We start from the raw sequence: 15,447 nt of genomic DNA, 5'->3' as shown, positions 1-15,447 counted from the left end.
TGTAAAATAGTCTAATAGGGGGTACAGGTGTTGTGTTAGTTGTCTCTTCAGAGGTTGCATGGCGTTTCACCTTCCTTCTTATGATGTCTTCCACGAAACCATTGGAGAAGCCATTGTTGACTAGGACCTGCCTTACCCTACAGAGTTCTTCATCGACTTGCTTCCATCCTGAGCTGTGGCTGAGAGCACGGTCGACATTAGCGTTAACGACACTCCTCTTGTACCTGTCTGGGCAGTCACTGTTGGCATTGAGGCACATTCCTATGTTTGTTTCCTTAGTGCAGACTGCAGTGTGGAAATCTCCGCTCCTTTCCATGACTGTTACATCTAGAAAGGGTAGCTTCCCATCCTTCTCCATCTCGTAAGTGAAACGCAACACAGAAATCCGCTCAAATGCCTCCTTCAGCTCCTGCAGATGTCTGACATCAGGTACCTGTATAAAAACGTCGTCAACATACATGCAGTATATAGCCGGTTACAAGTTCATGTCGACTAAGACCTTTTATTCGATGGTACCCATGTAGAAGTTTGCAAACAGGACACCTAGGGGAGAACCCATAGCGACCCCATCTACTTGCTTTTACATGTGCCCATCCGGGCTCAAGAAGGGTGCCTCTTTAGTACAAGCTTGGAGTAGTTTCCTTAGAATGTTTTCTAGTATGTCAAGAGGACTACATGCTGGATCACGATACACTCTGTCCACTATCATCTCGATTGTTTCATCCACAGGTACGTTGGTAAACAGTGATTCTACGTCCAACGAGGCTCTTATCCCTGTGGCCCGTGTTCCCCGCAGTAAGTCAACAAATTCCTTTGGAGACTTCAGGCTAAAGGTGCAAGGGACATAAGGAGTCAGCCAGCCGTTGAGTCGCTTCGCCAGTCTGTACATGGGTGTGGGTATCTGGCTAATGATTGGCCGAAGTGGGTTTCCAGGCTTATGTGTCTTGACATTTCCATACGCGTATCCAGGCTTATATTCCCCAATACTCTTTGGCAGGTGAAGTCCGGATTTCTTGGCGTTCACAGTTTCGATCAATTTGTTGACCTTTGCCTTCAATTCGGCTGTAGTGTCCTTCGTTACCCTTTGGAATTTAGTTTGGTCAGAGAGAATGAGGTTCATTTTCGCCAGATATTCGTCTTTTTTAAGATTGACGTATATTGCCATCTTGTCACCTCTTCTGACGACTATCTCCTTGTTCTCACGAAGGCTCTTAGCTGCTGCTTTGAGCTCTGGGGATAGTATGGTGCTTCTGTAATTGCCTCGATTCTTTCCTCCTTCCACAATAAGTTCTGCTTGTTAGGTGTCTTTGGTGGTGACCTTCTTCTGTGTCTCGAGGTCGAATATGTCGTCCATATATATATATATATATATATATATATATATATATATATATATATATATATATATATATATATATATACAACAGGTCCCCAGGACTATATACAACACCCCAGAGTCACTTCTGGGGTGTGAGTTTTCAGTTGTATATAGTCCTGGGGACCATTCAGGCTTGTTTGCATTTGTGTTCCTCACGTGTGCCCCAAAGAATGAGGTGATTTGATAAAATGCTATGCCCAAGATTTCCATCCGAGTGCCGGCGAGGAAGTGGTTCAAATAGCTTCGGCTATCACTTCCTTTTGTCCGGTCGTGATGGTCAAGTGGATTAAGGCATCCCTGTACATACCAGTTGCGTTGCTCCTGGCAGTATGGGTTCGAGTCACTTCTGGGGTGTGAGTTTTCAGTTGTATATAGTCCTGGGGACCATTCAGGCTTGTTTGCATTTGTGTTCCTCACATGTGCCCCAAAGAATGAGGTGATTTGATAAAATGCTATGCCCAAGATTACCATCCGAGTGCCGGCGGGGAAGTGGTTCAAATAGCTTCGGCTATCACTTCCTTTTGTCCAGTCGTGATGGTCAAGCGGATTAAGGCGTCCCTGTACATACCAGTTGCGTTGCTCCTGGCAGTATGGGTTCGAGTCACTTCTGGGGTGTGAGTTTTCAGTTGTATATAGTCCTGGGGACCATTCAGGCTTGTTTGCATATATATATATATATATATATATATATATATATATATATATATATATATATATATATATATATATATATATATATATATATATATATATATATATATATGTCGTACCTAGTAGCCAGAACGCACTTCTCAGCCTACTATGCAGGGCCCGATTTGCCTATTAAGCCAAGTTTTCATGAATTAATGTTTTTTCGACTATCTAACCTAACCTAACCTAACTTTTTTGGCTACCTGACCGAACCTAACCTATAAAGATAGGTTAGGTTAGGTTAGGTAGGGTTGGTTAGGTTCGCTCATATATCTACGTTAATTTTAACTCCAATAAAAAAAAATTGACCTCATACATAATGAAATGGGTAGCTTTATCATTTCATAAGAACAAGTTAGAAAAAATATATTAATTCAGGAAAACTGAATTAATATACAGTGCAATTTCTCTGTTATACAGTGCAACCCTTTAATTCTTTAAACCTATAATAATATATATATATATATACATATATATATATATATATATATATATATATATATATATATATATATATATATATATATATATATATATATATATATATATTTTTTTTTTTTTTTCAGAGGAATTTTTATATACTTCAGAGGAATTCGAAGAAGTGTTTGACTTGCAACAATGATCGAACCCGTCTGTGACATTCATCAATGTTTCCCATTGTTGTGTTTTTCAAGAGATCCAAACCTTTAAGCACTTTTTTGCATTATTATTTTTGTATCAACCCATGTATATCTTGTAACCATCAAATGCATAATAAAGCACAAAAAATAAAAAAGGAAGGGGGTGGTAGGAGAAAAGCACACAGAAACTGTATTGGAGGGGATCTAAACATTCCCTCTAATGCGTTATGCGTGGTTTCCTCCGAGGCTATGGGTCCCCCTTCTTCCAGCTAGAGGTGGTACTCCCATCTATATATTTTATATATATATATATATATATATATATATATATATATATATATATATATATATATATATATATATATATATATATATATATATTGTGACGATAATCTCCTTCAAGAGATTGAGCCTGCTCTTCCTTCCACAAATACGTCGTTACAAATATATAAAACTACTATGGAAGAAATGTCCAACAACGACAACAACATCTCCAAGGTTTGCCAGAGAGCAAAACGTATGCAGCCAGGAACACCTGCTCAGCCTCAAACCGCCAAACTACCTGTCTTGTTGCCGGCTCCTCGCTGATTGGCCGCCGGTCTAGCTGCAACTGCCCTCCACCCACCATACTACTTGATGTCTGGGGCCGCCACGACCTCAGTCCTCAGAATATTCAGTGCTTTCATACGGTTAACACGTCTTCCTGGTAGACGTAAGCTTTGGCTTACGTGTACTAAGAGAGGTGATAGCTTAAAGCCAATATTCCTGCACCTCTCATTTTATTGTATATTGCACAGCTTGTTATTGCTCACTTGTCTTAACGTAACTTTTCATTTTGACATTTAATTATTCTTATTATTTTGATTGATTGATTTTATTATACGAATTTGTATGTCCATTTTATTCATGTTTTGTTTATTTAACGTAATTAAAATTCCATTGTTAAAATTTACTTGTGTTTTGTGTGTCTTCTCCTTACCTCACCACAGACGAAGTTCCAGATTTTCTATTTTTTTTTATTCTATGTGACGAGGCCATACCCCTAGCTTTGAACAGCCGAACACCAACGCGTTACCATCACAATATATATATATATATATATATATATATATATATATATATATATATATATATATATATATATATATATATATATATATATATATATATATATATATATATATATATATATTAGTATATTTTGGTAGCAGTCTTTCCTGTAGACATATATTATTAAATATGACCGAAAAAGTAAGATTAATAATTCTAACACGAATTTTCTCGATCTTTCGTACGTTTCTTTTCACTGTTGGTGGTAATTCAAAAATCAATTCTCCAAAATTCATTTTTATTTCTAGTCTGACGCGACACTTGAGCGCGTTTCGTAAAACTTATTACATTTTCAAAGACTTTAGCTTATATATACACAACTGAATAGAACTTACACGATTGATTGATTGATAAAGATTAAGCCACCCAAGAGGTGGCACGGGCATGAATAGCCCGTAAGTGGTACAATTTTTTTTTTCTCAGTATTCTGAGGTTGCATTTAACCATCAGGCTGTTATCGTGGGGGAGGATACTGCTTCATAGTCTTTATGAGGGTGTCCAGCTGCTGGACACCTTTGTTGACCAGGAGAGTGGCTGTGTTGATGGCTTCAGGGTGGCCACTGCATGATTCAGGAACTCTTAAAGCTCTTCTAAGGTCATTGGTTACTTCACATTCCAGAAGATAGTGAAGTAATGGCTTTTCTGTGACAGTTTGGCAGAAGATGCACTCTCTCTGTCGGGGTTCACCAATCTCCCAGTTGCATCTGTAACCTAGACGTAGTCTATATAGCCTAACTGCTATTTCCCTGTGGATTCCTTTTGGGATATTTAACCTTTCTAATTTGGTTGCCTGAAGATACCATGTTGCAGATGGCGAACCTTCAGCTATTCTTTGGTGCAGGTAGGCTTTGTTGAGATGTGAGAGTTTTTTGGTGATGATGTTTTTTATGTTCTCTAGGCTGGGTTGAATTGTTTTATGTATCACTGGATGACGAGTTGCCAATTTAGCAATTTCATCAGCTTTTTCATTTAATGGGATTCCAATATGGGATGGGATCCAGTTTAAAGTTATGTTGAGGCCTTTGCCTTTAGCGACTGCTCCTTGATACAAAATGGTGGTAATTATTTCCACATTATCTTTCCACTGTTTTTGTCCTAGTATTTGAAGTGCAGCTTTTCAGTCTGTGTGTATGATTGCATTTTGAGTGTTTTGTGCAATCACATATGCGAATGCCTGTTGTATGGCAAACAGCTCAGTTTGGGTTGATGATGCTAGTCCTCCCAGTCTCCAATATGCCTGAACGCTGGTCGTGCAAAGAGCAGCACCAGCACTCTCAATTTCTGTGTCCACCGATCCGTCTGTGAAGATGTGGGTGGCTCCTGCTACTGCTATGCTATACATTTGCTCTTCTATTATGCGCCTTAGGATTGTCGGATCCTAGGCAGCCTTTTTCATTGGGAGATTTTCTATTACTATTTTGAAAGTAGGCTCTTCCCACGGCGCGGAAGGAGTGTAATTTGGGTGTGGATGATCACCCTCTCTATCAAGAATCATGTTTTTTAAATGTAGTCTGTTTAGGACTTTTCCTGCTCTTGCAACCCAAGAGTTTCCATTGTTTTGGCCTAGTCCAACCACCAAGGCCTGCCGTACTGGGATTGGATCAGAAGAAATAATTATCTTACTGATAATTGTAGCTGTCCTTTGTGATATTTCCCCTGGAGCCGACAAAATAACCTATAAAATGATTAGAAACCTCGGCCCAGAGGGAGACGCTGCATACCTAAGGTTAATTAATTTAGCCTGGACTTCTCAAACTAGACCTTCTGCTTGGAATAGAGCAGACATAGTGCCGATCCCAAAACCCAAAGATCCAGCTAATCCCAGGCCCATCTCTCTCCAAAGCTGTGCAGCCAAGACGGCTGACAGAATGGCACTCAACAGACTGGAGTGGAAAATGCCTAAACTGCACCATGATATGTATGCCTATAGAAGAGGAGTTGGCACAGTGGAATGTATTACAACTCTGTTAGCCCACTTGAATGACAGACCAGGAATGCTGATATTCCTGGACCTCGAAAAAGCCTTTGAACTGGCTAGCGCCCCAGCTATTCTCTGCTGCCTCATTGACAAAGAGGTCAGAGGCAACCTGCTCTCCTGGACCAAAAACTGTCTCATAAACAGAGAAGCAAGAGTAAAACTTCATGGCACAGTCTCTGAGTACAAAAGACATGAAAATGGTACACCGCAAGGAGGTATTCTTAGCCCTCTTCTCTTCAACTGTTTAATGGAAAGAATAATGAGGTTGAAACTCCCACATCACTGCAGGCTGCTAAACTACGCGGACGACTTTGTCATCATCATAAAAGGAAGGGATGCGGCGCGCCTTGCACCCAAATGCTTAGACTGCATCAGTAAAGCGGCAAAACAGATTGGGATCAAACTCAACCCCTTAAAGTCAAAGGCCATGACCATAAAAATAGCGAAGCCCAACATCCAACTCACAGTACAGGGTCAACCAATAGGAATGGGTCGACACCTATCAGTATCTAGGAATCATCCTGGACACACATATGAATTTTAATGCTGAGGTCACATACTTGAGAGAGCGAACTGCGGCCCGGACGGCAATCCTCAGGTCGCTAACCTCCCTTTCTGGAGGAGCCAATCTGCAAGTCCTTCGCACATACTATGTACAGGCAGTCAGATCAGTGATCGATTATGCCGCACCTGCACTCACAAATCTATCACACCAACAGTGGAAAAAGCTTGAAGTTGCCCAAAACAATGCTATGAGAGCTGCACTGGGAGCCCCCATGTGGACCAGGCTTGAAACTCTTAGACTGGAGACGGGTTTGCCCTCTCTACAAGAACTTACACTTCTTCGATTTGTTTATATCTACATTTGAGTGAGGTGGATGGGGAGATGGTAGTATTAATAGGGTATTAAATTCCTAAACACAAGACAGAACACGAAACAATGGGTATTGAATGGAAGTGATTTGTAGAAAGCCTATTGGTCCATATTTCTTGATGCTTCTATATTGGAGCGGAGTCTTGAGGTGGGTAGAATATAGTTGTGCATTAATTGGCTGTTGATTGCTGGTGTTGACTTCTTGATGTGTAGAGCCTCGCAGACGTCAAGCCGCCTGCTATCGCTGTATCTATCGATGATTTCTGTGTTGTTTACTAGGATTTCTCTGGCGATGGTTTGGTTGTGGGAAGAGATTATATGTTCCTTAATGGAGCCCTGTTGCTTATGCATCGTTAAACGCCTAGAGAGAGATGTTGTTGTCTTGCCTATATACTGTTTTTTTTTGGAGCTTACAGTCCCCAAAAGGGCATTTGAAGGCATAGACGACGTTGGTTTCTTTTAAAGCGTTCTGCTTTGTGTCTGGAGAGTTTCTCATGAGTAGGCTGGCCGTTTTTCTGGTTTTATAGTAAATCGTCAGTTGTATCCTCTGATTTTTGTCTGTAGGGATAACGTTTCTATTAACAATATCTTTCAGGACTCTTTCCTCCGTTTTATGAGCTGTGGAAAAGAAGTTCCTGTAAAATAGTCTAATAAGGGGTATAGGTGTTGTGTTGGTTGTCTCTTCAGAAGTTGCATGGCGTTTCACTATCATTCTTATGATGTCTTCGACGAAACCATTGGAGAAGCTGTTGTTGACTAGGACCTGCCTTACCCTACAGAGTTCTTCGTCGACTTGCTTCCATTCTGATCTGTGGCTGAGAGCACGGTCGACATAAGCGTTAACAACACTCCTCTTGTACCTGTCTGGGCAGTCGCTGTTGGCATTTAGGCACATTCCTATGCTCATTTCCTTAGTGTAGACTGCAGTGTAGAAACATCCGCCCTTTTCCATGACTGTTACATCTAGAAAGGGCAGCTTCCCATCCTTTTCCATCTCGTAAGTGAAACGCAGCACAGAACTCTGCTCAAATGCCTCCTTCAGCTCCTGCAGATGTCTGACATCAGGTACCTGTGTAAAAATAGTAATGGAAAAGAGCGGATGTTTCCACACTGCAGTCTACACTAAGGAAACGAGCATAGGAATGTGCCTAAATGTCAACAGCGACTGCCCAGACAGGTACAAGAGGAGTGTTGTTAACGCTTATGTCGACCGTGCTCGTCAGCCACAGCTCAGAATGGAAGCAAGTCGACGAAGAGCTCTGTAGGGTAAGGCAGGTCCTAGTCATCAACGGCTTCTCCAATAGTTTCGTCGAAGACATCATAAGAATGAAAGTGAAACGCCATGCAACCTCTGAAGAGACAACCAACACAACACCTATACCCCCTATTAGACTATTTTACAGGAACTTCTTTTCCACAGCTCAAAAACGGAGGAAAGGGTCCTGAAAGATATTGTTAATAGAAACGTTATCCCTACAGACAAAAATCAGAGGATACAACTGACGATTTACTATAAAACCAGAAAAACGGCCAGCCTACTCATGAGAAACTCTCCAGACACAAAGCAGAACGCTTTAAAAGAGACCAACGTCGTCTATGCCTTCAAATGCCCTCTTGGGGACTGTAAGCTCCAAAAAAACCAGTATATAGGCAAGACAACAACATCTCGTTCTAGGCGTTTATCGATGCATGAGCAACAGGGCTCCATTAAGGAACATATAATCTCTTCCCACAACCAAACCATCGCCAGAGAAATCCTAATAAACAACACAGAAATCATCGATAGATACAGCGATAGCAGGCGGCTTGACGTCTGCGAGGCTCTACACATCAAGAAGTCAACACCAGCAATCAACAGCCAATTAATGCACAACTATATTCTACCCACCTCAAGACTCCGCTCCAATATAGAAGCATCAAGAAAAATGGACCAATAGGCGTTCTACAAATCACTTCCATTCAATACCCATTGTTTCGTGTTCTGTCTTGTGTTTCGGAATTTAATACCCTATTAATACCACCTCACCCCATCCACCTCACTCAAATGTAGATATAAACAAATCGAAGATGTGTAAGTTCTATTCAATTGTGTATGTGTAAGCTAAAGTCTTTGAAAATGTAATAAGTTTTACGAAACGCGCTCAAGTGTCGCGTCAGACTAGAAATAAAAATGAATTTTGGAGAATTGATTTCTGAATTACCACCAACAGTGAAAAGAAACGTACGAAAGATCGAGAAAAAAATTCGTGTTAGAATTATTAATCTTACTTTTTCGGTCATATTTAATAATATATATATATATATATATATATATATATATATATATATATATATATATATATATATATATATATATATATATATATATATATATATATATATATATATTATAGCTTTAGGTTTAAAGAATTAAAGGGCTGCATTGTATAACAGAGAAATTTGCTTGCATGCGCCTCTTGGCTCGTGTGTCACTACTTTTTCACCCCTTGCTGGAGAAGATTTTCCCAAATTTGTTTTTGTAATTTGTCTGAAAAACCTTCATGGATGTGTATTTGCATTCCCTGCTCTTCTTTCCTCAAGGATTGGTTTTGCACTCCATTTTTTTCGTTTTTAAAGATTTTTAGAAAAGTTAGCCAAACTGTTGTTCTAATTTGACTTAGAAATTGAATGGATATTCATTTAGGAATATCATTATCTGACTCAGTTATTTTATGGTATACTAGGTTCCTGGGATTTTCTTTCCTTTGGAGTCACAAGAACATCCCACCTCCAATGTTTAGGTCCACCTAATATATCCTTCTTAAAACATCCCTTAATCACTCAAAATTAGCTAAATCCCACAACGACAGATATATTCTTAGCTCCACCACTGTCCAACGCTCCAACTAGTATTTCTTCTCGAGTCACCGGCCAGTGACCTTACTATTTCTGTTTCGATATCTATTGCACTGTGTAAAAATATTAGACATTAATTAGTTTTGGGCCCTTATGGTCAAAGAGTGAAGTAATATAAATTATGGAGGGTCCCAAAATTCATGTGATGTCCCATTTTCTTGTCGTGGGTCCTCGTTAGGTTTGGTTCGGGCAATTGAGTACATCAGTTTAGTGAATGTACGAGAGGACAGAACATCACTCCTCTCGATCATCAATGTACCTTAACTGCTTACTGCAGCAAATATCCTTGTCTCCTCTGTTCCATCCTCTTGGACATAACAGTAGAGCGATAGTCTCACTTCATACAGGTTGGCATTCAATCCCCGACCGTTTAAGTGGTTGGGCATCATTCCTTCCCTCCTCTACCACATCCTTATTCTGATCCCTTCCAAGTGCTATAGTCGTAATGGCTTGGTGCTTTCTCATAATGGTTCCCCCCTTCCTTCTTTCCTCTATCTACTTCTTCTTAGAAAAGCATCAGGCCTTCCTCTCCTCCATCTTCTCCTGCTCCTTGTTGTAGCTCGTCACATCTTTCTCTGCGTCTACATTAAATAGGTATAAATGTAATGATAACGTCTGTATGAATTTCAAAACATTATTGTTATGTTCAAATAATAGCAACATTAACATTGTTATCATTAACATTGACAATGTATTTATTATTTCAGGCAGCCCTAAATATGTTGACAAAAATACTGTCACTGGAGTTTGTGAAAGACGGTATAATGTTCGTGGCGATCCACCCTGGAGCGGTGCTGACTGACATGGCATCACCTACAGCAGTCTTGACTCCTCAAGAAAGTATCAGCAAAGTATTTAATGTCCTGAGAAATTTGTCTGAGAAACACAATGGCCGAATGATCTCCTACACGGGAGATATTCTGCCTTGGTGATTTGATTTATTCCTAACTGCAGCTATGTTTACAAATCTTGATACAATGTTAGCTAATAATTGTATATATCCAAAACACCTAAATTTCACTTGTCTAAATTGTAGTGTATAATCTTTTACATAACTGTAGTATGGGCGTGAAAGATAAGTATAACTTCCTGGGTTCTTATTACAATGTATATCCCATAGTTTATAAGAGAAGTGGAGGCCAACTTCATGCGTGCGGTCGCTACCCAATTAGCAGTTACTCTTAATGTGTTATAATTAATACTAATACTGATGTCAATGCTACTTCACAGTATTTTTCCGTCTGTGTCTGCCTCCTGCTCTGGTTTGGTATTAGTAATTAGTGAGTTCAGAAGGTCGTCTGTTTATTTTAGGCCACGACGGATGGTCCTTCCTATGTCTAGGATGGTCTAGGATGGTGTTGACTGCAGCAAGCTAAAACGCAAGTTTAGGGCGCAAAAAAAATCCCATGTTAATAATGTTTGTGAACGTAATTAATATTTTTTTTTTTTTTTGCAGTCAGAGAAGACTATGAAAATCTGTGGCACAGGGTTCTTCACACTCCTTTCTTCATATAAAATAAATAACTTTAATACTTCTCTTCTTCTTGTTGATAGTAGGTGCAGTTTGCATGAAGGGTTTGTCCTCCCGATGACTGCACCAGTACTGATGTTGTTGGTCGCGTTTATGTTGAAGATGATCGGAGCTACCAAGGTGCTTGTTGTGTTGTGCTGTAGATAGAGGAACGGTGATTAAAACAGAGGTGTGTGTTAGAGGGAGACTTGCCGCACCGTAGGGCGGTGTGTTGTGTTTATGGCGTCAGCTGATCCTTGGCGTTGCGACGAGGTAGTTGTTTTCTGTGTTTAGCTGTTGGTGGCGCCAGGTATAAATGTGGCACGGGTCAGATGTGACCCAATTTGTTGGTCGATTGGAGATATTTAGCCAGTGCTTTGACTATTTGGTATTTTTCCTGTAACGAGTGGTCACCGCCTCCTAATATATGCTCGATGGTGAAGGGTATTTTAAGTGCGATAAAGACTTGTTTGAAATTTACTCTGGCACTATAATGTCGGAAGCAGTGCAGGAGATAGTGTTCGACTGTTTCAGGCACCTGACAGTGAGTACAGAGTTCGTTGATGTCTGTTCTGTACTTAGAGCTGTGTGCTGCTAGTTTGGTGTGTCCCAGCCTTAATCTGGTCATCGTTACATCAATTTCTCTGCTTTTATATCTGACATGTTTCCAAGTTTCCCATGTCTTTTTAATGGACCCATAGTGCAAAGGTGAGCATAACGTTTTCCAGTTTGTTGCAAAATCCTGGGAGATGGTATCTTTGAAGGCTCCTTTACGTGCAACATGGGAAATTGGATGACGGGTGAGGTGAGGCGTGTCGTGCATCGCTTTGGCTAGTTGGTCTACAAGTTCATTATGGAGAATACCACAATGTGCTGGGAGCCATTGGATAGAGGTGTCATAACCGTTCAATTGATGTTTGTGAAGAAGTTGAAGGCAAGGGTAGACAATCTCCTTGCATGTTTTCGAAGAATACGAAATTGCTTGAATCGCGCTCTTGGAGTCACTACAGATTGTATATATCCCAACTGGTAATGTTGTGATGATTTGGAGAGCTTGATACAAGGCATATAATTCCGCTGTGAAAATAGATAGTTGGTTTGGTAACCGCCATCCTCTGCTTGAGATGGTATTCCGGTATCCATACAGCGTTAACTTTAATACAAATGGATGTTCTCAAGACAATTGAAAAAACGTCTTATAGGAAGTGTCGGATCTGCTACCTTATATAGGATATGTTGGTCTGAAGGCTGCTGCAAGCAACAACCCAAGAGATCATGTTAGCATCAGAAGGCATGGCCCTCAGGAGACTTGGGGGAGTAGAAAACTCCCAAAGCCAAATAGGGTAGACTCAGGTTTCCAGCTTAAATATTAAATCATTGTATTATTCTAATTGCTTAGGGAACACAGAAAAAATACATTTTAACCATTTTCTTGGTAATTCTATGGAACTTTTTAGTTAAACTCAGAGTAGAAACAATACAAAATAATTTTTTATGGTATCTCGATCTTATTAAACACTAAATGAAACTAACTCCTTCTAAAGATGTATTAATATACGAAAGTAATTAAGGAAATTCTTGTTTTAATTTTCCTCTGTGGTCTGACAATATATATATATATATATATATATATATATATATATATATATATATATATATATATATATATATATATATATTTTTTTTTTTTTTTTTAAAATAGGGAAGGGAGTACCACCTCTGGCTGGAAGAAGGGGGACCCATAGCCTCGGAGGAAACCACACATAACGCATTGGAGGGAATGTGGGTCCCCTCCAATACAGTTTCTGTGTGCTTTTCTCCTACCACCCCCTTCCCTTTTTTTTATATATATATATATATATATATATATATATATATATATATATATATATATATATATATATATATATATATATAACTGAAAACTCACACCCCAGAAGTGACTCGAACCCATACTCCCAGAAGCAACGCAACTGGTATGTACAAGACGCCTTAATCCACTTGACCATCACGACCGGACCCGGCACTCGGATAGTTATCTTGGGCATAGCATTTTACCAAATCACCTCATTCTTTGGGGCACACGTGAGGAACACAAATGCGTGAGGTTAGTGTTCCTCACGTGTGCCCCAAAGAATGAGGTGATTTGGTAAAATGCTATGCCCAAGATAACTATCCGAGTGCCGGGTCCGGTCGTGATGGTCAAGTGGATTAAGGCGTCTTGTACATACCAGTTGCGTTGCTTCTGGGAGTATGGGTTCGAGTCACTTCTGGGGTGTGAGTTTTCAGTTGCATATGTCCTGGGGACCATTCAGGCTTGTTCGCATTTGTGTTCCTCACGTGTGCCCCAAAGAATGAGGTGATTTGGTAAAATGCTATGCCCAAGATAACTATCCGAGTGCCGGGTCCGGTCGTGATGGTCAAGTGGATTAAGGCGTCTTGTACATACCAGTTGCGTTGCTTCTGGGAGTATGGGTTCGAGTCACTTCTGGGGTGTGAGTTTTCAGTTGCATATGTCCTGGGGACCATTCAGGCTTGTTCGCATTTGTGTTCCTCACGTGTGCCCCAAAGAATGAGGTGATTTGGTAAAATGCTATGCCCAAGATAACTATCCGAGTGCCGGGTCCGGTCGTGATGGTCAAGTGGATTAAGGCGTCTTGTACATACCAGTTGCGTTGCTTCTGGGAGTATGGGTTCGAGTCACTTCTGGGGTGTGAGTTTTCAGTTGCATATGTCCTGGGGACCATTCAGGCTTGTTCGCATATATATATATATATATATATATATATATATATATATATATATATATATATATATATATATATATATAAATATATATATATATATATATATATTGGCTAGTTGGTCTACAAGTTCATTATGGAGAATACCACAATGTGCTGGGACCCATTGGATAGAGGTGTCATAACCGTTCAATTGATGTTTGTGAAGAAGTATATTATATATATATATATATATATATATATATATATATATATATATATATATATATATATATATATATATATATATATATATATATATTTTTTTTTTTTTTTTCAAAAGGGAAGGGAGTACCACCTCTGGCTGGAAGAAGGGGGACCCATAGCCTCGGAGGAAACCACACATAACGCATTGGAGGGAATGTAGGTCCCCTCCAATACAGTTTCTGTGTGCTTTTCTCCTACCACCCCCTTCCCTTTTTTTTCCCCTTTATTGTGTATTTAAAGGTTACAAAACATACAAGACAAATGCCTAAAGGTTATGGATCTCTTGAAGCTCCTCCGCTTCTGGACAGGAACCGAGGACGCAGCAAGCATTTCCCCTCTGGATCGCCACACTGAGACGCTGAAACAAAAAACTGGAAGCCCTTGGGTCTCTGGTGACGTCAATGAGCTTGGAACCCAATTCCTTGAGAAATCCCAAGGCACTCTTGCCCCAGTGGCCATGCGTCTCAGACGCTATGGGAATAAAGATGTTCCCATAGCAACCACTCAAGTACAGGCGACCTTCCAGTCGCCTGTACTTGAGTGATTTTGCTATTTCCCTATGGTTGGCCGCCCCACCTGCTGGATCAGCTCCGAAGTGTACATAGGTGTCAGCCAGGGTGGATACACATGTGTAGTCCCACACCAACTGTCTACCCTCCTTCCATGAGTATATGGTGATGCCATCAGGGCGAAGTGCGGGGTAATCCGGGTTTTGGACCCCTAGGATGCGAGGTTCTCTCTCCGCTGGGCACCTAGCTGAGACGAGGCTTCTCATGATGATGTCATTGACCTCGTTGTGTCTTGCATGCCAGCCCTTTGTGCTTCCGCAATGCAACCCATGCAGTCCGTATTGGTCTGCTTCCACCCTGTTGCAAATACACTTGTATTCAGTGTGAATTGGGGCACCAAGGCGGAGGGCCACTGCTACAAGAAGGGATTCTGGATCTAGGCGCGTGCCCATTGCTGACATGGGTACTGCCAGGAGGAAGTCTCCTGCATGGGGGGCACGCACTACTCTGAGGCGGGCTTTCTCCTTGTCTGATGTTGCGACGCTGAGCATGGCATCAGCTACTTTTTCCACTAGAGGGTGGTCCCAGCCGGACTGTTTGTGTTGTTTTGTTGGCTCTATAATGGTTGCTGGGGCTGCAAGAACATCCCACTGATTTGAACATTAAGTGAAACCAGGTTCGTGTATTCCTGCTGAATCTCTCAGAGTTGCAGGTAAAATATCTCTGACGAGGTCGTGCGATGCATGGGAGGAGGAAAAAAAGGCTGGTAGAGCAATTTGGGAGGCTGTGCGGACACCAAGGCCGCCGAGTCTTACAGGAAGGGTTGCTTGCTCCCACTGAGAGTCGTCCAATGGCAGGTTCAGGACTTTCACCAGCATGGACCTCAGAAGGGT

At 40.7% G+C, this 15,447-nt stretch overlaps 1 protein-coding gene across 1 annotated transcript in view; it reads left to right on the top strand.

Annotated features, from left to right (window-relative positions):
- The window catches only part of LOC123752295 (C-signal-like), a 174,632-nt gene extending 162,002 nt beyond the window's left edge, over nt 1-12,630 (top strand). Inside the window, exon 5 of the mRNA XM_069315143.1 lies at nt 10,253-12,630. Coding sequence (XP_069171244.1) covers nt 10,253-10,477 — 225 coding nt within the window. The 3' untranslated portion in view covers nt 10,478-12,630. The remainder of the gene's footprint in view (nt 1-10,252) is intronic.
- The last annotated feature ends 2,817 nt before the right edge of the window (nt 12,631-15,447 follow it).

Source organism: Procambarus clarkii, chromosome 81 (assembly GCF_040958095.1).
Source record: "Procambarus clarkii isolate CNS0578487 chromosome 81, FALCON_Pclarkii_2.0, whole genome shotgun sequence".
Lineage (NCBI taxonomy): Eukaryota > Metazoa > Arthropoda > Malacostraca > Decapoda > Cambaridae > Procambarus > Procambarus clarkii.
Note: the sequence above shows the minus strand (reverse complement) of the source record. Positions and strands in the feature narration are given on the sequence as shown.